Source organism: Cibotium barometz, chromosome 62, assembly GCF_041138505.1.
Source record: "Cibotium barometz isolate CiBa-2024 chromosome 62, ASM4113850v1, whole genome shotgun sequence".
Taxonomy (NCBI): domain Eukaryota; kingdom Viridiplantae; phylum Streptophyta; class Polypodiopsida; order Cyatheales; family Cibotiaceae; genus Cibotium; species Cibotium barometz.
The window spans coordinates 3892527-3915341 of NC_141107.1; the positions used below are offsets into that span (position 1 = coordinate 3892527).

Genomic DNA, 22815 nt, shown 5'->3' on the forward strand with positions numbered 1-22815 from the left:
GTGCCAACTAGCTAGTGCGTGTGAGCACGTGGCATACCCATTTTTGTGAGGATTGAAAATGTTTTTTTATTTTTGTTTTTAGAGCCGAGGTCTATCACGGGTTTATTATGTCACCAGCCCACAAGATGACAGAAGTGTTTCTCAGTTCAAGTCTATGGGGACGGACGCCTTGAATAGTCCAAATGTTGTACTTGTTCGGACGGACGCCAAATGTGGATGGCAGGAGCCTCTCGACATTTTTTGCGCCTTTGACAAGTCAGCACGAGAAAAATCAGTGTAGACTGAGTTATTGCCAAGCTGTAGTGTAGGTAAGTGAAAGCTCCAATTCGTCCACCTCCACGTTCCACACGTGCTTTTCCACCCAGCTCTCCCCCCGCCACCCGTCTCTCTCCTTCTCTCTCTGTGTGTGTGTGTGTTTCTCTCTCGCTCTTACCCCTCTCTCATATCTGTGTGCGGTAAGGCTCTTCTGTGTGTGCTTGGAAGATCTGTAAAAACCCTAGTTTGTTTGGCTTCAAGCTAAGCCCCTGTGCCGATCTCATTAAAACAAAATGGCGTTGGCGGCCTGCGACTTCGTAAATTTTTCGACAACTCTTCAGGGCAAACAAACGACTCCCAGCTCTGAATTGAGCAGAACCGGAGGAGCTCTGGGATGCCACAGCCAAGCATGGTTTACTGGCCACTTTGAACAATGGAGCAACTTCTCTGTCAGAACTGCTCAACGGTATGGTTCTCGTCCTATGATTGTTTATATATTTACATTGGATTCCAACGTGCCGTATCTATTATGATTAGTTACAACACAAAGGGACATTAATCTCAACATGCCTTCATTACGATTAACTAGCTTTTGATATCCGCAGGAAGACAAATTGTCGAAGGCCTCATGGCCTGAGGCATAGATTGGTTGCTGAAGCAAACAAGCCAGAAAATGGTTCAGCCAATTTTGATACCTCGCTGAACCCACGAGTTGCGGCACTGAAACCCTCCAAAACCATGGTCATCTCTGATTATGCCACTGCTTTGGTAGAATCTGGCATCCCAGTTGTCAGGTTGGCAGCAGGCGAACCGGACTTCAACACCCCTGATCCCATCGCTGAGGTGAGCTCCTCTCACTTTGATCCAGTCCTTGCATTAGGTTGTCTCATTAAATTTTTTAAATGGCATCTACGTGCGTCACTTTGGAGGGTTTGCGAAGCCACGGTTAAACTGTTTCTATGTCGTCAGCTAGGATCCACCAATGTTTGAAGCCCAGCAGGTGTGGGAGATGAAGCTAGATCTAGTTTGAGCTTTGGCTTTCCACTGGGACCAGGGTTTGTTCTTGCTAGAAGCGCATGGATATGTCCAGTTGTGAAGTTGTGAAGGGATGGAAGTTGTGATTTGAGCTGTGGCTTCCTATTGAGATTCCATGTCTGACGATCAAGGTTCATATAACTATGCCAAGCAGGTGGGTCAAGACAATAGTGTAGGGGGAAGAGACCTTTCATGCCATATTAGAGTACAGTAGGCAATGTGGGGGTGCACCTTGACAATTGATATGAGCTTTGGTCTCCCATTGTGAAGGATTCCATGTCTGATGATCAAGGTTCATAACTATGCCAAGCATGTGGGTCAAGACAATAGTGTAGGGGAGACCTTTCATGCCATACTAGAATATGTTAGGCAATGTGTGGGTGCACCCTGACATGTTGATATGAGCTTTGGTCTCCCATTGTGACAATTGCTGCGATGGAGGCAGTTGTGTGAAGGGGCATGAGACTGCCCATGCCAAAGTATAATATAATAGGAAATGCGTGGTTTGAGTCCTGTTTTGCAGGGTAGGAGCCGGAATTGGCCATTTGCACATTAGTTTTGAGCTTTGTCCCCCTTTTCAAGTATTGAAGTGTGAATGCCACCAAGCAGGTTGGCAAGCTTAGAAGTGACGGGTGAGACCTGCCACCCTGCATAAGAGAAAAAAATTGCAAAAAGACACTTGTTGGAGGAGGAAAGCATCCACCCTAAACTAGAAAAGAGTGGGAATAATTCTAAGTTTAAAAGAGTTTAGTTGGGCCTTCTAGAAGGATAATAGAATAGGCTTGTTTTATTATGCCTGCAGGCTGGTGCAAAGGCAATTCAAAATGGTTACACGCGCTACACACCCAATGCAGGCACCCTTGAATTGCGGAAGGCTATATGCCGTAAACTACAAGGTCTGTAACAGTCTTCTTATTTCATTTTGGCTTTTGCAAGGTCTAAATGAAGCAAAGATTCACAGAAACTGCATTACAGATGAAAATGGTCTCACATATTCAAGTGATGAAATTCTGGTCAGCAATGGAGCCAAGCAGAGTATTCTACAAGCAGTTCTTGCCGTCTGCTCTCCCGGGGATGAGGTAAGTTTCGTTTCAGTCATTTTCAGCGATTGTATCTTTTTAAGTCAGCAGATATGTTTAAAAGCATTTTGAGGCTATAACTGTGCACCAAGAAGCTCTCTCTCTCTCTCTCTCTCTCTCTCTCTCTCTCTCCCCCAAGCATTGAAAGGCAACTCGCTAACCCTCTCTCATTTCTTCACCATTGTATGGACCTCAGTAGTGAAAGAGTGCACAGAGCGGAAGCAAAGTGGCACTAGAATGTGCTGAACAGAGAGTGCAAGAGAGAGAGAGAGATGGAGCAAACTATGCTGAATATACTGAAGCAAAACAGTCCCAAGCAAGAGACACAGATAGTCTCATAAGTGAGTTAGCAAAATATGTACAAGACTGAATGAGAAAAGAGAGGCCAGCACCACTATTTATAGTAAGGGAATGATGGCCGACTGGAGCTGCAAAACAGGCTGACTGGAGCTACTGGACATGGCCGACTAGTAAATGCCAGAAAGGTTGGGAAAAATCCCAAAAAAATAGTAGAAAAAGGGGTGGCCAGCCCACAAGCAAGGGCCATGCAAAAGGGACCAAATGGGCACCATAAAAGAGCAGAATCTGGGGATGAATATGCTAACACCCCCTCTCAGCACTAGATGCTGAACAAACTCTGAGAATCCGAAGATGAGGAGCCAAGGAAGCCTGAGAAACCGGCTTGGTGAACAAATTTGCAGCATTCTTTGTGGAAGGACAATACTCCAAACGAAAATCTCCAGCAAGAACCCGTTCACGAACATAGTGATACTGAATCTCAATGTGTTTCGTACGAGCATGAAACACAGGGTTCTTGGCGATGGCGATGCAACTCTGATTGTCACACCAAAGAAGACTAGATCCGGTAGGAGGACAACCGAGCTCCTCCAATAACCTCCGCAACCATATCGCCTCACATGCAGCATAACAAACTGCATGGTACTCCGCCTCGGTAGAGGAAAGCGCCATAGTAGGTTGCTTTTTACTGCGCCAAGAAATGGCTCCAGACCCAAGTGAGAAAACAGAACGAGTGGTCGAACATCGTGTATCTGGATCTCCAGCCCGGACCATCCAACAAGAGTGTATCCTTGGCCATAAAAGATGCCAAAATCCAGAGTGCCACGCAAGTACCGAAGAACTCTAAGAGCACACCGCCAATGCTGCTGACGGGGTTTGGATGAGAAAGAACTCAATAAACTGACTGCGAAGCATATGTCCAATCGGGAGTAGGTCAATGATACCAAACAACTGACGAGAACCCGATACTGTCCCTGATTAGTCCCTGGAGAAGCATCAAGTGAAGAAAGCTTCTCACCAATATCCATAGGAGAAGATACTGGTTTGCACCCAGTCATCTGAAATCTGTCGAGAATCTCCTGAGTGTACTTCTGCTGAGAGAAGAAAATGCCCTTCGAGGTCTGCCAAATCGCAAAGCCAAGAAAATAATGCAAGAGGCCAAGATCCGTCATCTCAAACTCTGTCTCCAAAGCATTCATAATAGAACGGATCCGCATAGAATAAGAACCTGTAAAGATGAGGTCATCAACATAGACCACAATGATAACAATCAACCCCCTCTCAAGGAGGATATAAAGGCTCGAATTTGTGTGAGAATGCCGCAGGCCGAGCTTTTGAAAGAACTCATCAATCCATTGGTACCAAGCCCGCGGAGCCTGCTTAAGACCATATAAAGCCTTCTTCAGCCGGTACACATGATCTTGTTTGCCTGGAACAACAAATCCTGGCGCGGCTGATCAATATAAATCTCCTGTGTAAGCTCTCCATTCAGGAAAGCCGACTTGACGTCCATCTGGAAAACGGGCCATCTATGATGTCCTGCAAGTGCAAGAACGGTGTGGATGGTAGTCATCCGGGCCGTCGGAGCGAAGGTCTCATCGAAGTCGACACCAGGGCGCTAAGCATAACCCTTAGCAACCAACCTCGCCTTGTGCTTGTCCAAGCTGCCATCAGCTCGGAACTTTGATTTGCAAATCCAACGCACACCAATCACCTTACACTGCAGAGGCCGAGGCACCAAAATCCAAGTGCCATTCCGTTCGATAGCATCCAGCTTTGCCTGCATAGCACGACGCCAAGGCTCATGTGAAAGAGCCTCGTCTACAGAAGTGGGATCCGAAGGACCATTAATGATTGTAGACATAAGAGCATACTTATAACAAACATGTTGGCCTCATGAATTTGTTTCCCTGTAACTCTGGAAGAACGCCGAAGAGAACCAGGCGGTGGAGCAGAAGGAAGCTCACGTAACCCAGAATCACAAACTGTCTCATAATACCAACCAGGTACAGATCTGCTCGAACTCGCCGGAGGAGGAGCAGGGTCATTATCATCTGACTGACTATCCTCAGCTGGAGGTGTAATAGAAACATCGGGAGCAGGAGGAGGAGGAGGAGGAGGAGGCAGAGACGGAGGTGAAGGAAGAAGAAGCTCACCACCCCCCTTAAAGACGATATGCCTTGGACACAGTGTTGTATCCGAGAAAACTCATGCGCTGGGACTTCGAGTCCAACTTGGAGCGGTGCTCCTTAGGCACATGAACATACGCTGTACATCCAAATGTCCGGAAATGAACAACGGAGGGCTTCTCACCATGGAAAGCCTCATATGGAGTTTTGTTGGAAAGAGCAGCAATAGGAGACGTGTTCTGAATGTAGACAGCAGTGGAAGCCACCTCAGCCCAGAAACGTCGAGGTAATGAAGAATGCTCAAGCATAGCACGGGCCATCTCCATAATGGTCCTATTCTTCCTCTCGGCAACTCCATTATGTGATGGAGTACATGATGTAGTAAGCTATCTCCGAATGCCATGTGTCTTGCCATATTGCTGAAACTCTTGGGATGTGAACTCACCCCCTCCATCGGTCTTGAGAGCCTTGACCGAGTGACCGGTCTCTTTTTCCACCTCAGCTTTCCAATCACAGAAGTGCTGAAAAGTCTCATCCTTGGTCTTCAGAAAGAAAACCCAAGTATATTTGGAAAAATCATCCACCATCACGAGCATGTACAACGCCTTACTCAAAGACGCGGTACTCATAGGACCACATAAGTCCGCATGAATGAGAGCAAGTGATGTCGAAGATCTGTGTGTTGCCTCCTTCGGAAAGGCGGCTCGGTGTTGCTTCCTCTGTAAACAAGAGGAACAAGCAGAAGACGGAGCCTTGATGGTCGGTAATCCCTCAACCTAGCTCAAATGGCCAAACCGAGCATGCCAAAGAGCAGAAGAAGCACCAGAAGAAAGCAGAGCGGTCAACTTGTAGAGACCACTATCTTGGACTCCCTCAGCCAAGATGCTACCAGTCGCCTTATCACGAATGGTAATCTCATAACGAGAAAAGATCACCTCCGCACCCTGAGCTGTAAGAGCACTCACTGACAAAAGGTTAAAAGCCAAATCTGGAATATACAGAACGTCAGAGAAGTACCTCTTGTCCTCGTCAGAACGGAAGATGGGGATAGTGCCATGTCCATGCACTGGCACATAAGAATAATCACCCAGAGTGATCTCACCTGATTTGGCATGGGGTGTCATATGAGTAGTAGCACCACTATCAATAATCCAAGACCGTGACTGAGAAGTCACAAGAGCAAGTATACGCCGAGTACCTGCTAATGTCCTTATTCTTTGAATCCTTGTCGGAATCCTTGGAGTTCTTGTTAGAATCTCCTTTTCCTTTCTTTTGTTGAGTCTTCCCTTTATCTCGTACTGCCAAAGCTCCATCAGGGCCACTAGAGGTGCCAGTCCGCTCCTCAAAGCGAGACTCAATCTGCATAACGGAGGGGAGAACTTTCTCCCAAGTAACTGGAACAGGACGAGGAGAAGAAACAAGAGACTCAAAGTATGCATCAAACCTCTCTTGAAGTTTGGAGAGCAGCCGAACAGCCATATCCTCTGTGGAGATGTCCTTGCCACAAAGAGCAAGCTCGTCTCGGAGATCTTTCATCTTCGAGATGAAAGCAGATAAAGATGGAAAGGCAGAAACTGATAAGTTCATAAGTTGCTTTTCCAACGCCAAAATCCGACCCGGAGACTTAATCTCATAGAGAGCTGCAAAAGCCTTCCAAACTCCATGTGCAGAATCTGTTGTACGCACATGAGAGAGAACAACATCCTGACAGTTCAACATCAGAAAGGAGAAAACGCGTCGATCATTCGACTGCCAAATATCGATCTGTGCCTGAGTCGCACTACCGGAAGCAAGGGTGGGAGGGGTGGTATTGGCTGGTGTAACAAGCCAATGCCAAAGATCCATGCCACGCAAGGCCGATTTCACCTTCACCTTCCATAGGGTGTAGTTGGAACCATCCAACTTGGCAGACTCAGCAAACATATGAAGAGAAGTCGGTGCAGCCATCACAAAAGCTTGGGCTCAATCTCAAAAAATGCACAAACTCTGAAGAAGAAGTGTCCTCCACAGGTACCAAGAGTGCCACCAAAGCCTGCAACACCACAAACCCCCTCTGCAAAGGGAAAAGGCCACTGGAGAGGAAAACACAGCACAAAAGGCTGCTGGCCTGAAGAAAACAGGCCGCCTATGTCCGATCTCCAAGTGGGAAGAAAAACGCTGATCAGAAAACGCATAATGGCTGCAATTGGAGAAGCCAAACTGGAAGAGAAGTGACCAGAAGGTGCTGTCCAGAAAACGCAGCAGCAAGGGCTGTAGATCTGAGAGAAAATGCAGAGGAGAAGGTGCTGAAAGGGCTGAATCTGGGGCAGCAAAGAGGTTGCTAAACCGGGAGTGATGATACCATGAAAGAGTGCACATAGCGGAAGCAAAGTGGCACTAGAATGTGCTGAACAGAGAGTGCAAGAGAGAGAGAGATATGGAGCAAACTATGCTGAATATACTGAAGCAAAACAGTCCCAAGCAAGAGACACAGATAGTCTCATAAGTGAGGGAGAAAAATATGTACAAGACTGAATGAGAAAAGAGAGGCCAGCACCCACTATTTGGAATGCTGGCCGACTGGAGCTGCAAAACAGGCCGACTGGAGCTACTGGACATGGCCGACTGGTAAATGCCAGAAAGGTTGGGAAAAATCCCAGAAAAATAGTAGAAAAAGGGGTGGCCAGCCCACAAGCAAGGGCCATGCAAAAGGGACCAAATGGGCACTATAAAAGAGCAGAATCTGGGGATGAATATGCTAACAAGTAGGTGGTAACTCTCTCTCTCTCTCTCTCTCTCTCTCTCTCTCTCTCAAGATGGAGCAGTTTCAAAAATGGCATGCTAATCATGTCTGTCATCTTCAAGGGACCTGGGAGACATTTTTTTGACACCACACAAGTTGTCAATCTGGCGTAGCGGTTCTCTTTCAGAGTGTTTTTCACCCTGCAATATCTGCTAAAACTGCTACATGGATGCTTTGTAAAGAGGACCCATGGCCATTAGAATATAATCTCATTGGGACTTTGTTGAGATGATGTCAATAACCAGGGTGGATGTGTAGACCATCCACACGCCCTTTTGCATTGACCATACAATAGAAAAGGAGCTTATATTGTTGAGCTCTGTCTCACACGTCCCCACATCCTCATTTTATCCTAGCTAGACATCATTGTATCAACCTCCTTTGCTTTCCAGTCCAGACAAACTCTTACACATCGTAAGGTGTTAACACACCAAGAACAAGCTCCTTAGCTGAATTTAGCAGCTACAACCCATGGCCATTAGAATAGAATCTCATTGGGACTTGTTGAGATTTCATCAATAACCAGGGTTGTAGACCATCCACAAGCCCTTTTACATTGACCTTACAATAGAAAAGGAGCATATATTGTTGAGCTGCCTCACATGTCCCCACATCCACATTTTATCCTATCTAGACATCACTGTATCAACCTTTGCTTTCGAGTCAAGACGAACTCTTGCACAGCTTCAGGTGATAACACACCAAGAACTAGCTCCTTTACACTAGCTTTCCAGTCAAGAGGAACTCTAGCTTCAGGTGATAACACACCACATTTTATCTTAGCTAGACATCAAAAGTGTTTTGTGGAAAGGACTGTGCTCATACCTTTGTATTCCAGTCAAGACGAACTCTTGCACAGCTTCAGGTGATAACACAACTCCTTGACTGAATTTATCAGCTACAACAGTTGGGGCACCCCTGCATCACACATTGCACATTTTATATTCTGGCTATGTACAAGCAGTGATTGAAATGCACGTGCTACAAATTGTTTGAAAGTTAACAAACTAACATTTTCCGTGGATGTTGCAGGTCATCATTCCAGCTCCTTTTTGGGTTAGCTATCCTGAGATGGCACGCTTGGCAGATGCAGCACCAATTATTGTACCAACAGCTTTATCTGATGATTTCTTGCTGAGGCCTGAAGCATTGGAGGCTGTCTTGAATGAGAAATCGAGATTGATGATCTTATGTAGCCCTTCAAATCCAACAGGGTCTGTGTATCCTCGGGAAACACTAGAAAAAATAGCAAAGATCGTTGCAAAGCACCCGAGACTACTGGTGAATCCTTATGAACCCAATTCAAAAGTGAAGATTTATTTTTAATGATACAAACCTCTCTTTAGAAACAATTGGAATTGATGCATGCAGATACTATCTGATGAAATTTATGAGCACATCATGTACAAGCCAGCCAGCCACACATCTTTTGCTTCTTTGCCAGGAATGAGGGAACGTACCCTCACTGTCAATGGATTCTCAAAGGTATGGATCCTTTTTTGAGCAGATTTTGGATTGCACTCAGTGCAGCTGAATGCTGGCAACTCGGCAGAAGGGCTCACTGTGTTACATGTCCAATATTTATGGAATTGCTCTTAGGGTAGATGTGTACCGGGAACATAGAAGGCTAGGCTAGTGTTTGAGGTGGCCAATGTTAAGCGGAAAGACCAACAGGCATCAGGGCACTAATTCATGCATCAAGGTGAAAGGCCCAGAAGGGGGTGTAAGTCTTAGGAATTGGCTAGGTGACAAGCACTGGCAGGGGAATCCCATAAATACATGACATGTATCAGACTGTTCAAGCAGTTTGTGGGGACTTCTTTTGAGGTTATTTTCTTAGAGATCCCTTGCATGGGTTCATGGATGGATTTCTAAAAGATGTGCTGGTTATAACGACAGGCATTTGCCATGACCGGCTGGCGTTTGGGATATTTGGCAGCTCCTAAGCATTTTGTGACTGCTTGTGGCAGAATTCAGAGCCAGGTTAGTAATGTTGCACAGATTTTATCTTGATGCTCTCTGTCTGGTGAGGAGTCGGGCAATAAAGTTCCTTGTATGTTTTCTTTGTGCAGTCGACTTCAGGAGCAAGCAGCATTTCTCAGAAAGGAGGCCTTGCAGCTTTGGAACTTGGTTATGCAGGTGGCGAACATGTAGCTGTAATGGTCAAAGCGTTCAAGGAAAGAAGGGACTTCCTTGTGGATAGATTGAAGGCATTAGACGGCGTGAAATTATCAGTCCCACAGGTAGTGCACTACCTATAAGAAATTGCATTGATGCTTTTAAAAAACTTGTTATTTAGTACTTGTACATAAAGGCTGATGTTTTTCCTTACATAAACAAGAGACTACACCATGGTCTACTAGGATTTTTTCCCTCCCTTGTCGTTTGGGCTCCTTTTGTGGCCAGCAGGTCTAGAGGGAGATTAAGTTACTTCTGGAAAGCGGGGGGCGGGGGGCGAAGGGTGATTACAAAGAATGGGTGATACTAGCTATGTAAGCCTTTCTGGCCCCTCTGTAAAGATATCCATGTTCTCTTTACAAGGCCTAACAATGCTCCTCAACTTCTTTTTGGATCCTCTTTGAGTTCCTCCAAAGGGTGTCGAAAATATCGTCCATGTTGTCATCAACTTTGTGATACTCTGTAGAGTATGGCTGCCCTCAGTTTCCCCCTTGCATTGGGTGCACCATGCACCGTTCGGAAGTTTTGTTTACTTTGAAACACGAAATTGAGAGGAGTAATGACAAGAGAAGGCTTGATGATTTCTCTCAGCTGAATGAATAAAGCTTATAAACTTACAAAGGATTCTGCTAAATCGGTGAACCATTGAACTGCATGTCCTTTTAGAGATATAGGGCTGTGAAGAAAGAAATAAAACTTTATGTCGGCTTCTCCTTAATCCTAAACTAGGAAGCTGTAGACTAATTTGCATTAATCGCTCTTGTTGGGGCTTCTTGAAGGACGAGTCTGATGCTCTCTTCAAGAGGGTTCTTTTCTCCCTTGACTGGCTGCTTTTGTAGAAGATGGGGAGAGAGGGGTTGTATCTATAGATCAGGCCTAGTTCATTTGTGCTAGTTTGCATCCACACTTGTGTTGATTTGGTAGGCAGTTTATTGCTCATTCTGCAAGCGAGGGCATGCTAGGAAGCCATGGATCCGAGGAAGGGAGAAGAAAGCATGGGTTGTTCCTCAGTGCGAGGGAATCCCGGGAGTAGATTCCTTTGCCTGTGAAGAGTTGCCCTTTCTTGGCAGATATGGATGGTAGAGTTCATAAGGACCAGCCCGGGCTGCCTATGCAAAGGTGCCTAGTAGGCCAGCCAATGGCAGCCTTTAGAGGTGCAGCTAGGAAAGCCCATTCAGGCAACGCATAGCGCCTGGGCAGCCATGCTGCAGTGTAGTCCAACAGGCAGCAGCCTGGATGGACAGATACCTAAGGCTTGGGATGCAGTGTGGGCAGTGGTCTGGGCAGTGGTCTTGGAGTCGCACGAAAGGATACTGAGCAGAGGAGAGGGCCGTACAGGGCAGGTTGTGAGTGTGGGACAAAGAAGGCTAAAAGAGGTGTGATAATTAAAATAGGGAAAAGCAAGGGGTTAAAAAAAGCATAAGTGAGGCTAAAGCGGGGCTTAATTTAAACTTCAACTTTTAAAAAGCACAAAACTAAAGTAAGAGTGTTTTTTAAACTCAATATCACTATAAATTCAGTCTCTCCCTTCTTGTTGGCTCATACATACAGATTGTGCAAGCGTTACATGTGCCATCTCCAAGCTCTTGGTCTCTGAAAGCTGCAAACTTGACTTCGGCCCTCTCATCCACCCTAATATCCTTACTTAAACCTTTCACTTCCTTCCCACGGAGGAGCCATTTAACCCTACCATTGGTGGACGCCCACAAGTTAATGCTCAAGGTAATGATCCCATGGAGATTCCTTTTATGGTTGGGCACTAGGTTTGGATGGAGCAAAGTCTCAACACTTTGTCAGCTAATATGACTCCATGACCAATGGTCTGAGTCGGCTTGTTGACCCTCAAAACCAATTACACTTTCAGGCTGTGCCTTTTACCGGAAGAAAAACGATTGAGAGGAAGCTATAGTTGGAAACTGGTTGGGACAAGTGGATGACTTTGACTCAACTGGTGCGTTGTCACAAGATGGAAGCGTGCTTACACTAATTAAAGATTGAATTCTTCGTTAGCATGGTTAAGGTACCATATACATAGCCATGAATCAAGAAACACATCTCTGATATAACATAGCAAGGCATCCACATGAAAACTCTTCACAAAACTATAGTGATGACACTAACATTAGGGACCAGAAGATGGGCTGCAACCCCCCGCCCCTCCCCTTACCCCTTGAAGGTAAATTCTATTGCCTTAAGGGAGTATTCTAATACAAGTACATTGAACAGGTAGCCTGGCCCAACCATGCACCATCGTTTCTTCCAAAAAAAACTTTGAATGAAAACAAATCAATCAATCAGCTAGCTTGCAACTTGCAAGTAGCCCAACTACCACAAGCAACAAGGTGCCCAGCACCGCCCTCAAAGATTGCCCATCAATCCTCAAGAAATGGAAGCCTAACACTTCCCAAGAGTCTCCTCGCTTGATTCTTCACAGAAAACACAGTAGGAGGTACAAGACTTCTTCTTCTTCACCTCCGGGCTTCGATAATACCCTTCTCTTGTGGTTTCATGCACCTCTTTGCATAACTACTGCTGTACAACCTGTTTTCAGCCTCCTCTTGGCACAACTACTGCTGTACAACCTGTTTTCAGCCCTTCTCAGGCAGCCCAAAGCTGTGTGGCAGCATTAGAGCTGTACAAACAGCATATCCAGCCATTTCTCTACACATTTGCTATGCCTGGGAGCTCTCTATTGCTGCCAAACTGCTGCCGAACCTGATTTGTGCCTCGTTCTGGGTTAAAAACAAGTCGCCTAGATCCAGGCATCAAGTAGGCGTGAGGAAAGATGGGATAAGCATGCACATGCATGAGCAAAGAGTGGACAGTCCTGAAAGCAGGGAGTGAATAGCCCCTCCTTCTCTAACCTCCACAAGTTCTTCTAATGGCTCATATGCTTCATAGAAGAGGGCGACCAGCTCCTGCAGGGCCCCACACGTCAACAAAGGTGCCCGACGGTCGGCCTCATTTTAATGAGTGAATGCCCGGCCTCTTTATTAATGAATGTAAACGCCTTTGGTTATAATTCTTCATTGGCCTTCAAATACATATTTCTTGTGCACAAATCCACACACTCCAGGTGAATAGAAGATAGTTAGTGCAGCACATTGGCCCATGGGCGCAATCCAGGCGTCCCTGGATCCATGGGCCCCACATGCGATGAAATTTAGACATTGTCCAGGCATAGAAAACACTACACAAATTAAAATAAACCATGCACACAATGTATGCATCTTAATACATATTTTGGAAGAAACCGCATCTATTCACATGTACTTGAAATCCTTACAGACTATGGCATTTGGCTCTCCAAGATCCATCAAATGCCCATAGCCGCTTTCACATGTACCTTTGTGGCCGGGGTCTCCAAGATGCGATTGGCATTCACTCAGGTGGCCATGTTTACATGCTCCTTCATGGCCAGGGTCTCCAAAATGCAATTGGCACTCTCTAGGGAAGCATGGCCAAGACATGCCATGGGTGCATGCAGTGTCGTACACCCATGTTCATGCATGTAAAAGATATTAGTGATATAATCCCAAGAAATTAGGAGATAGTCAGATTCCCCTTGTTGTTTTCAGTTGAGAAACATAGCGCTTAAGCAAGTCTAGCACCATTGAATTTGCTATCTTGCTTTGCCCATCAGTTTGTGGATGATAAGCAGAGGAGAAGTTCAATTTAGTACCCATGTTGTCAAAAGGAGCTTTCCAAAATAAGCTCGTGGTTGTGGGATCCCTATCACCAACAATAGTTTTGGGCATACCATGATGCTTAAAGATATGAGGAAGAAAGAGTTGAGCCATGTGGTTTGGCTTGATGGTCTTCCTTATTGGAATAAAATGAGCCTGCTTATTGAAGCGATCAATTATAGTCCAAATAGCATCATTATCATCTGCAAATCTAGGTAGATTTGTGATAAAATCCATTGCTATGCTATCCCAAGGTTCTTGGGAAATGGGCAAAGGCTAAAGTAGACCAAGTGTGTTATACCTTTCGTACTTAACCTTTTGACATACCACACATTCACGAACAAAGTGCTCTATATCAGCCCTTAAAGAAGGCCAATAAAAGTACCTTTCCAAAGCTTGTGTAGTAGGGAGAATACCTCTATGCCCTTGCATGAGCTTCATCCAAACTTTTTGACAAAGCTGCTTGGCTACGCATATAGCCTGATGTCTGTACAAAAAGCCATCTTTAATTGAGAAAGGATGGACTGATTTTCCAGCTTGCTAATCAGCCCATATATCTTTGAAATCTGCCCACTGCATTTGCTTCTCTGAAAGTTTTCTCTGTGTGAGAAAGTGCCTAAGACTTTGACAATCAATTTTTACCATAAATTCAACACCTAAAAGATAGTGCTTCCATATGGTGAGAGCATGTATCACGGCCATTAGTTCCTTCTCATAAAATAGTACTACGCAATTCTGCATGCTGCAACCTTCAACTCTCAAAAGCCACTGCATGGCCTTCTTGATTCAATATTGCTCCTATGCAATCACCACATGCATCACATTTGACAATAAAAGGTTTGTGCAAATCTGGTACAATGAGTATTGGTCCATGACTTACGGCATCCTTTAATTTTTGAAAAGGCAATCTTCTTTTTGATGAGATCATGCAAAGGACTAGCCAAAAGAGCAAAGTGTCTAATGAATTTGCGATAGTATGAACATGAACCAAGAAAGCTTCTGACTTCATGCACAGAAGTTAATACATGCCATTCAACAATAGCTTGGATCTTAGTAGGGTCCATTTGAACCCCATCTTTGGAAACAAAATGGCCAAGATAGTGAATTTGAGCCAGGAAAAATTCACTCTTTTTGGCATTAATATATAGCTTATGGTTACGGAGTTCTTAAAAAACAATGGCCAAATGATGCTTGTGTTCTTGTTCGGATTCAGAGAAGATTAGCACATCATCAAAGAAAACTCCTGAACACATTCGGTAAGACCTGAAAATACGATCCATCATTCGGTTAAAGGTAGTAGGAGCATTTGTAAGGCCAAAAGGCATTACCAAATACTCATATTGACCGAATGTAGTTGTTGCATGTGCGGAAGCCTTGTTGTATTGATCCACAACCCTAAGCTTGATTAAGAACAAGATACTGAATAAACATGATTAAGACAAAAGAGAGATAAAGAAGAGAGAGATTGGCGTGAGGGTTTTCTGTATTTAGTATAGTACAAAAAGATTGCTTAATGGCTGAGGCCCTTGGTCAGCCCCAAAGGGGTTGACCTCTGGCCCTACATATATTATTGACTTAGGAGAATGCTAAATTGATGAATGAACTACTTGATTTCTACAAATGATGGCTTTTGGCTTATATACTTGCAAAGATTGCTGGTCAGCCAGAGTAGGTGTTGTCAACCAGCTCTTGGACAAAACTAAGGAATAAATCCCTTCTTTGCTCCGCTTACTTCACTTTATGCCTAGACTTGCTGTTCATGCTAATGCCCAACCGCCTGCCACCTGCTGTCTAGACTTCTTGTTGGCCGCCGTCGGACAGGTCATCTAGACTCTTTATGGTGATGATGATGATCTTGATGAAGATGGTATTGATGACGTAACTGTTGTCCTAATTGATGATTAATCAAGGATTAAGGTTGTTCATGCTGGAGATTAGCCATGGCACAGGCGTGCACGTGACATCCCCTCCTGCTAAACTTGATGACGGGGTGGACACTTTGTCATCTTTCCTCCATGGAGTACTGACTTTGACTTTCACTTGCTACTTTAATTGACTTTGACTTTGACTGATATTTTTGTCTGAACACCTCCCACTTCTGATCTCCACTTGCTACTTTAATTGACTTTGACTGATATTTTTGTCTGAACACCTCCCACTTCTGATCTCCACTTCCAAGTCTTGCTGAAGAATTGAGCATTTGTTCCAATGCTGTCCCCATGCCTGCTTTCCCTTACCCTTAACATAGCGGTGGGTCCCTTGCTGGAATTGATCATGCCTATTGCTAGGCCTTCGGAACTGATCTGGGTGCTTAATGATGTACTGGTTATGTGTACATACCCTCAGGGAATGCTTCCTCTGGCTTCGCCTATTTGCAGACCACTCCATTTGCTAGCCTGTTGCATTCTTCTGTTGGAACTATGCACCTTCCTTGGGACTATGCTTAGTGGGCTGAGCATGAATGCTCTATTACCAATGTTTCATGGGTGGAAGCTTTGCTGTATTGATCCACAGTCCTAAGCCTGATTAAGAACAAGATGCTGAATAACATTATTAAGACAGAGGAGAGATGAAGAAGAGAGAGATTGGTGTGAGGGTTTTGTGTATTTATTTAGTACAAAAAGGTTGCTTAATGATTGTACATGGCTGAGGCCCTTGGTTAGTCCCAAAGGGGTTGATCTTTGGCCCTACATATGTTCTACTGACTTAGGAGAATGCTAAATTGATGAATGAACTACTTGATTCTTGCAAATGATGGCTATTGGCTTATATACTTACAAAGGTTGTTGGTTGGTGAGAGTAGGTGCTGTCGGCAAGCTTTTGGACAAAACTAACCCTTCTTTGCTATGCTTACTTCACTTTATGCCAAGACTTGCTGTCCTTCATGCTAATGCCCAGCCGCTTTGCAGATGTCTAGACTTTTTGCTAGCTACGGATTGAGTGCTACTAGCCGTCGACAAGTCATCCAAACCCCTTATGGTGATGATGATGCTGCTAATGATGATCCTGATGAAGATGGTGTTGATGACCTAATTGTTGTCCTAATTGATGATTAATTAGGAATTAAGGCTATTCATGTTGGACATAGTTGTTTTGTATGATACGATACCGTACGGGAAAATAGAGTATGATATAATTTTTTTCTTATTGAACGATAAAATACGGTGTTTTAAAAAAATGCTTACAAACTTAGGTATTTTCAATTTCAAAGAGAAGACAAGTTGTCACTGTTAGAAGTCATCTCCTGTCTAGATTTATACACCAGGGCCTTTGTTGTGGGTGTGCCCGCCCTTATCAGGTGTTTTATCATTTTTCCTCACTCCCCGTATTTTTCCCCTATTTTTTCCCATTTTTTCTGAGGCTTGGGAGGGCTGCCAGGTGATGCCAGGAGCACCCCAGTGCTGGCCGACTCCATGTTGATCAGTCGTGGGCTACTGGGCTGCTGGCCGACTGGATTTGATTAGTCGTGGGCACCTGTTTGCTGGCCGACTGCATTTATGCAGTCGTGGGTCTTTTTTATCAGTCGTGGGCACTCCTGATGCTGGCCGACTGCCCTCTAGGGGGGTATATATAGGTCCTCAGCCCCCATGCCTTATTTGTATCAGTTCTCGGGATCTTCTTGTGTATATTAGAGCAGAGTTACACGCCTACATCTCTCTCTCTCTTGTGCTGTTTTTCTACCTGCGTTTTTGCTTTTGCTCTTGTGTTCCCAGATTTGGTCATCATCTCCGCTGCGTATTCTGACATGGTATCAGAGCCGAGGCTCTAGATAGGTCTTGGGATTTGTGTGAGCAAGAGGGGGACTGTTTTGTGGCTGATTGGTGGACTGTTTTGGGCTGATCGGGAAGAGGAGAAGCAAGAGGAAGGCGGGCTGATTTGCTGGACAGCCACTTGCAGGTATCAGTTCTTCTTTGTTCCCACCCACCCACCTTTTTCAGAGGACATCCCCGCAATGGCAGATCTGTTTGAGATGGCTGAGAGACATGTGAAGATCCCGACACTCCCCACGTTCCCGGTGGACTGTCAGTTGGACGGGAGCAACTACGGCATATGGAAGGTGATGATGGAATCCGTTCTGGAGTCCTACGATCTCGCCGATTTCGTCGTTGTTGGTGTTCCACGGCCGGAAGTAGAGGAAGGGGAGTTACCGTCAACCCGAAAGGACCGGGAGGCCTAGACACAGATGTGGGATCGTGTCAACGCCAGGGTCCGTTCGTTTATTTTCCTCAATTGCACACCACAGGTAATTAATCATGTAAAGCACATGACGCTGGCCAGAGGTATATGGCAGCATTTGGCCTCACTTTACAACAGGGTATCGCCCATGAAGAGGATTTCCTTGGAAGTACAGATGCGGGTTATGAGCCCTGCAAAGTCGTCGACGATGCGGGAGCATATTAACAAGCTGCAGGCTCTTCAGCAGGAAGTTCTTCAGGCTGGGAAGGAGATATCGTCAGAGGACATGGCCATCACGTTGCTGTCACATTTGCCCTCTTCGTACTCAGCATTTTATTCGTCTTTGATTACCAGGCAAGCTCAGCACCATCACGTGGGAGGAGCTTGTGCCCATGGTCCTGGACCAGGAGGAACGATTTACGAACCCTCCTCAGGGTGGAGGTTCGGAGGCCTTTACTGGCCAACGGTCGAAAGGCCGTAACTCGGGCAAAGGGAAGGCTTCATCGGAGAAGTCTTTTGAGAAGATGTCCGACACTGACCGCGAGAAGCTAAAGGCAGAGAGGACCTGTAATGATTGTGGCGAGAAAGGCCACTACTGGAGGCAGTGTTCCAAGCGGAAGACCGAGAAGGGAGAAGATTCCTCAGCAATCATGAAGACTCCTGCTTTTGTGCACCTGGAGGTGATGGACACCGATGTTTCATTTTCTTCAGGCAGGGAGGAGATTGGAGGACTCTCCGCAACGGATACTCGGGAGTGGATTCTCGATAGTGGTGCTTCCAGGCACATGACTCCTTCCCGTTCCGGTTTACAGGATCTCTGCAGGCTTTCTGGTCATATTCTTACTGGGGATACGTCCACTATCCCAGTTCACAGTCAGCATGCGAAGGATCATGGACTCTTGTACACAGGAGGGGGATTGTTGGATGGAGTCCGACTCCGCGGTTGGAGTGACTCGGTTTGGGGAGGAGATTCAGACACGAGGGGATCTACTTATGGCCGAGGAGCAGTTTTACGGAGCAGGAGGAGGTTGCATGGCAGGTTTGGGCTTCCATTGGAGGAACCCATGGTCATCGAGAGGCACTTTGTTCGTGAACAGATCGTTGCTGATGACATCTTGCTGGAGTTCTGTTCAACGGAGGACAGTACGGTGGACCTCTTCACGAAGTCGCTCTCAGGATTTGCTCAGGCGGCACCCCAGCTCCCAGTGGTTGGTTACACAGCCAGGAGCTGAGAGGGGGTGTTAGAAGTCATCTCCTGTCTAGATTTATACACCAGGGCCTTTGTTGTGGGTGTGCCCGCCCTTATCAGGTGTTTTATCATTTTTCCTCACTCCCCGTATTTTTCCCCTATTTTTCCCATTTTTTCTGAGGCTTGGGAGGGCTGCCAGGTGATGCCAGGAGCACCCCAGTGCTGGCCGACTCCATGTTGATCAGTCGTGGGCTACTGGGCTGCTGGCCGACTAGATTTGATTAGTCGTGGGCACCTGTTTGCTGGCCGACTGCATTTATGCAGTCGTGGGTCTTTTTTATCAGTCGTGGGCACTCTTGATGCTGGCCGACTACCCTCTAGGGGGGTATATATAGGTCCTCAGCCCCCATGCCTTATTTGTATCAGTTCTCGGGATCTTCTTGTGTATATCAGAGCAGAGTTACACGCCTACATCTCTCTCTCTCTTGTGCTGTTTTTCTACCTGCGTTTTTGCTTTTGCTCGTGTTCCCAGATTTGGTCATCATCTCCGCTGCGTATTCTGACAGTCACAAACCAAAATTCCATTAAAACCAAGTTGAAAACATACATAGGCTAAGTCATACAATGTGAGGCGCTCTAGGCGCAGGTAGTAGTAAGACAAGAAGAAGTGTACAAAAAAGAGAGGCTAGAGGGTTGGGGATAGAATCTAGATGGAGGAGGCTAGATGGAGAAGTCATCACTATCAAAATCAGAGCTCTCGCTAGGATCATCTCCATCCATCGGAGCACTTGTGGAAGTCCCTTCGCTAAGAATGTTGCCCTTGTCATCAAACTTAGGCTCTCTAATGTCTTGTGACAAGGTAATTAGAGCGTCGTCATTTGTAGGAACGGAGGAAGAACTACCAGAACCTCGTCGTGTGTAGGTTTGCATTGTGCTACTTGAGCCGGGATGAAAGGTGCATCAGTGAGTGTCTACTCGCACTCCTCTGCTACTAGGCTGAGTTGTTGCGCGCCCACGATGAGTACGAGAAACTCATCAATCAATCTCCTCGAGCTCCGCATACAATCTCTCCTTCTCCTCATCTACCTCCTTGTGGACACTCTTGAGAGAGTCGCGTGTGAGCTTGAACTCGTCCACATTGACCTACAAGCGATAATGCGCATTGACACATAGTTATTATCAAATAAAACTCAAAAAGCAAAAAGTTAGAAGTTTACACCTTAAGTTTTAACTTTTAAGTGGTCATGTGTGGGGAACTAGTTAATATAGTCTGTAAGTATAGTTGTAACTTATACTTGTCTATCTTGTGCATGGCACGCAACATGCACAAGTTAGTGTGGCAATACACTAGCTGCTCTAACTATCGTGTGCTCAAGCGATTGTAGAGCTTTGTGTGTATGAGAGAGTAGGTGCTCCAATTCTCTCACATGCACCCCCCGACTCCCCCACTGTGGCTAGGCGTGTTTACCAGGCATGATATCCTTTTAGCAGTCCATGGAGCAGACAAGGACAGTGGTTTGCTCACTGTCTCTATTCTCTCAGATTTTTAGAAGAGGCTCTGGGATAGTTTTCGGCCTGAAAAGATCACCCTCTTTTTCTGGCTGATGGCACACGAGAGCTTGGCGGTTGGCACGTGGTTGGCTAGCAGCTTGGATGATGTGTGGCCACCCTCACGAGTCTTAGCGATAGTGTCTTTGGGATTGCCCGAAGGCTCAACAAGTTTGGCAGTGGATTCTCTGCATCTTCACGATGGATCGGGCCTCGACCCAGATCATTACTTGGGGCACCGTCGCTTGAGCCACAGAGGCTGAGGTTGTTAGGGCTTACGGGGAGGATGGTGGGGGGCTTGCCCTTAAGGTTTCTCACCTCCTCATTTTGGCAGTATCAGTCACAGCCCTATCTACTGACCATTGGAGACCGAGCTCATGTCAAGGATGGAAGATTTGCAGTAGCATTGCAGCTTGGCACATATGGCGCGCTAGATGCAACGAAGCCATCGAGGGTACCCAGCGGAGTCCATCAGGAGCATTTGTAATTTTGTCTCGACATCATCCATACCCTCTGCGGTCAGTGGGGGAAGTTGCAAGGAGGCTCTAACCGCATGCGGAAGCGGCGGGAAGCTTTCTTGAGGCTCTGGAGGCATGGCCCTTTTCTCACCGATAGAGGAGGTGATCCCACTTGTCATTACAAACCACTTGTGTGGTTCCACCACCCCCCCCCCCCCCCCCCCCCCCGGTCTTCTTTTATGAGATAGCCTTCTCCTCACAGAGCGGCCAGCTGGAGGGGAAGTACACCTTTCTCCACCCCTTTTGATTATTTGATCCCCGCTCTGTACATGAGGCAGAGTTGTATCTAGCCCTTCGTGGCTGTATTTGGCCCATCGTGGTTGTTTGTCATTAACTAATAGAAGGATCTTTTTCTTGGAAAAAAAAATGCTATGTTTTGACAATTATGCTGTGAATGGAGGTGGATACCCAGTAATCCTTAACGGTAGGGTTTAGCCTGGTCACATCATTGTTCAGAGGTGTAAGAAGATGTCGTAGACAGCACATTTGGGCACTTGCATTGGGCAAAAGGGAGTGGGCAGCGAGACAGAGACCAGGCTAGCGCACATCCAATAGGGTGGCAGAGGGAGATGGATCTTACCAGGAAGGTCTGGCCTTGCAAGCCATGATGGGCACTAGGGCATTTGGTGGGTGGCACGTGGGGATTGAGTACACCATCACCATTCAATTTGTGTGTCTCATAGTTCTGCGCAAGCTCCTGCATGTGATTCATGACGGGTGGTCATATAATCTGTTTATATTTTTTTGTCAACAGGGTGCATTCTATTTGTTCCCTGATTTCAGTGCCTACTATGGGACCGAGGCAGATGGATTTGGCGCGGTTCATGATGCTGAAAGTTTGTGCAAATTCTTTTTGGAAAAAGCTCGTGTAAGCTCTTCTTGTCTACTTTTTGTGTGTTGTATGACAATTTTAGAGAAGATCATTCACATGGTCTTTGCTGTGACATTCATGTGCAATCTTTTCATCTAGAAGAGATTAGGCATTTTATGCTAGGTGTAAATCTGGTCGTTGAGTGTCATCTGCTCACAGATTTTGAAAGCTAGGAGCAAATCAGTATCTTAAAGGAGTCATTGTTTCCAAGAGGGAATTATCTAAAAGTGATTATAAAGAACTCTCTCATTGGTGTGTTGCTAGGTGGCGCTTGTTCCCGGTGATGCATTTGGAGATCCAAAATGCATTCGAATCTCTTATGCTGCCTCTCTTGACTCTTTACAAACAGCGATGCGAGACATTGAGAAAGCTTTGAGCTTGTTACGGCCAGCAGTTGCAACGTCTCTGAAAAAATAACCTTTATTTTCTTCCTGCCATTGAGTCACTTCTTCTTTGCCAAGAAAAAAGATGTATCTACATGCTTTTTTTGGATTAGATTATTTTGTTGCGTCATTGGTGCATCAATGAAGAGCATAAATAGCATGGATGATTATAATAACGTGCACTTTTTTTAGCACTTCATAGTCAAACAACAGGTATGTGTAAGCAAGCAGGTATTTAACTGGGAAGGTAACCCTACTTCAACTGCCTTATACTTTTGGACAAAGTACATACATTGTAAGGGGTAAGACATGAGCCCTCCATAGTGGTAGTGCAGCCTCAATAATGAAGCTGTTAGCAAGGATGCATTTTTCACTGATGGGCTTGCAGGTTTTTTATGTGCATTGCTTTATGTAAGTGTTTATGTTTTCAAAGTATCTAGCACCTTAATCCATAATGAGATAGTGGCCACCTCACAACCACTATCTTGGTTGTAAACATTGAGGCCTTTATCAATACTCTATATCATTGTGTGAACACGCCTAAGGCATATCTTGTAATGAACCCTTACCATGAAAAGATCGATACAACAAAACCTGTCAATTATTATTAATTGTGTTGGTGTGGCATTGCCAAGGTTGTGCTAGAAAGATTGTGTAGGATTCTGGTGGTGGTGGCTAGAAATGCAACA

General features: G+C 45.6%; 1 protein-coding gene across 1 annotated transcript; it reads left to right on the forward strand.

Annotated features, from left to right (window-relative positions):
- Positions 1-301: 301 nt before the first annotated feature.
- LOC147604035 (aspartate aminotransferase-like) lies at positions 302-22501 on the forward strand. The gene is made up of 10 exons (XM_086795172.1): positions 302-721; positions 861-1098; positions 2093-2186; positions 2266-2369; positions 8610-8858; positions 8949-9062; positions 9477-9560; positions 9650-9820; positions 21627-21740; positions 22008-22501. Exons 1-10 carry the CDS (start codon positions 549-551, stop codon positions 22158-22160), a joined length of 1494 nt encoding a protein of 497 aa, XP_086651298.1. The 5' UTR covers positions 302-548; the 3' UTR covers positions 22161-22501.
- The last annotated feature ends 314 nt before the right edge of the window (positions 22502-22815 follow it).

Excerpts from the sequence above, each read along its gene's own strand:
- LOC147604035 (XM_086795172.1), top strand. The coding sequence starts at position 549 with ATGGCGTTGGCGGCCTGCGACTTCGTAAATTTTTCGACAACTCTTCAG. Across the intron at positions 9,561-9,649 it reads GTGGCAGAATTCAGAGCCAG|TCGACTTCAGGAGCAAGCAG; the intron begins GTTAGTAATGTT and ends TTCTTTGTGCAG. Across the intron at positions 21,741-22,007 it reads TCTTTTTGGAAAAAGCTCGT|GTGGCGCTTGTTCCCGGTGA; the intron begins GTAAGCTCTTCT and ends GTGTGTTGCTAG.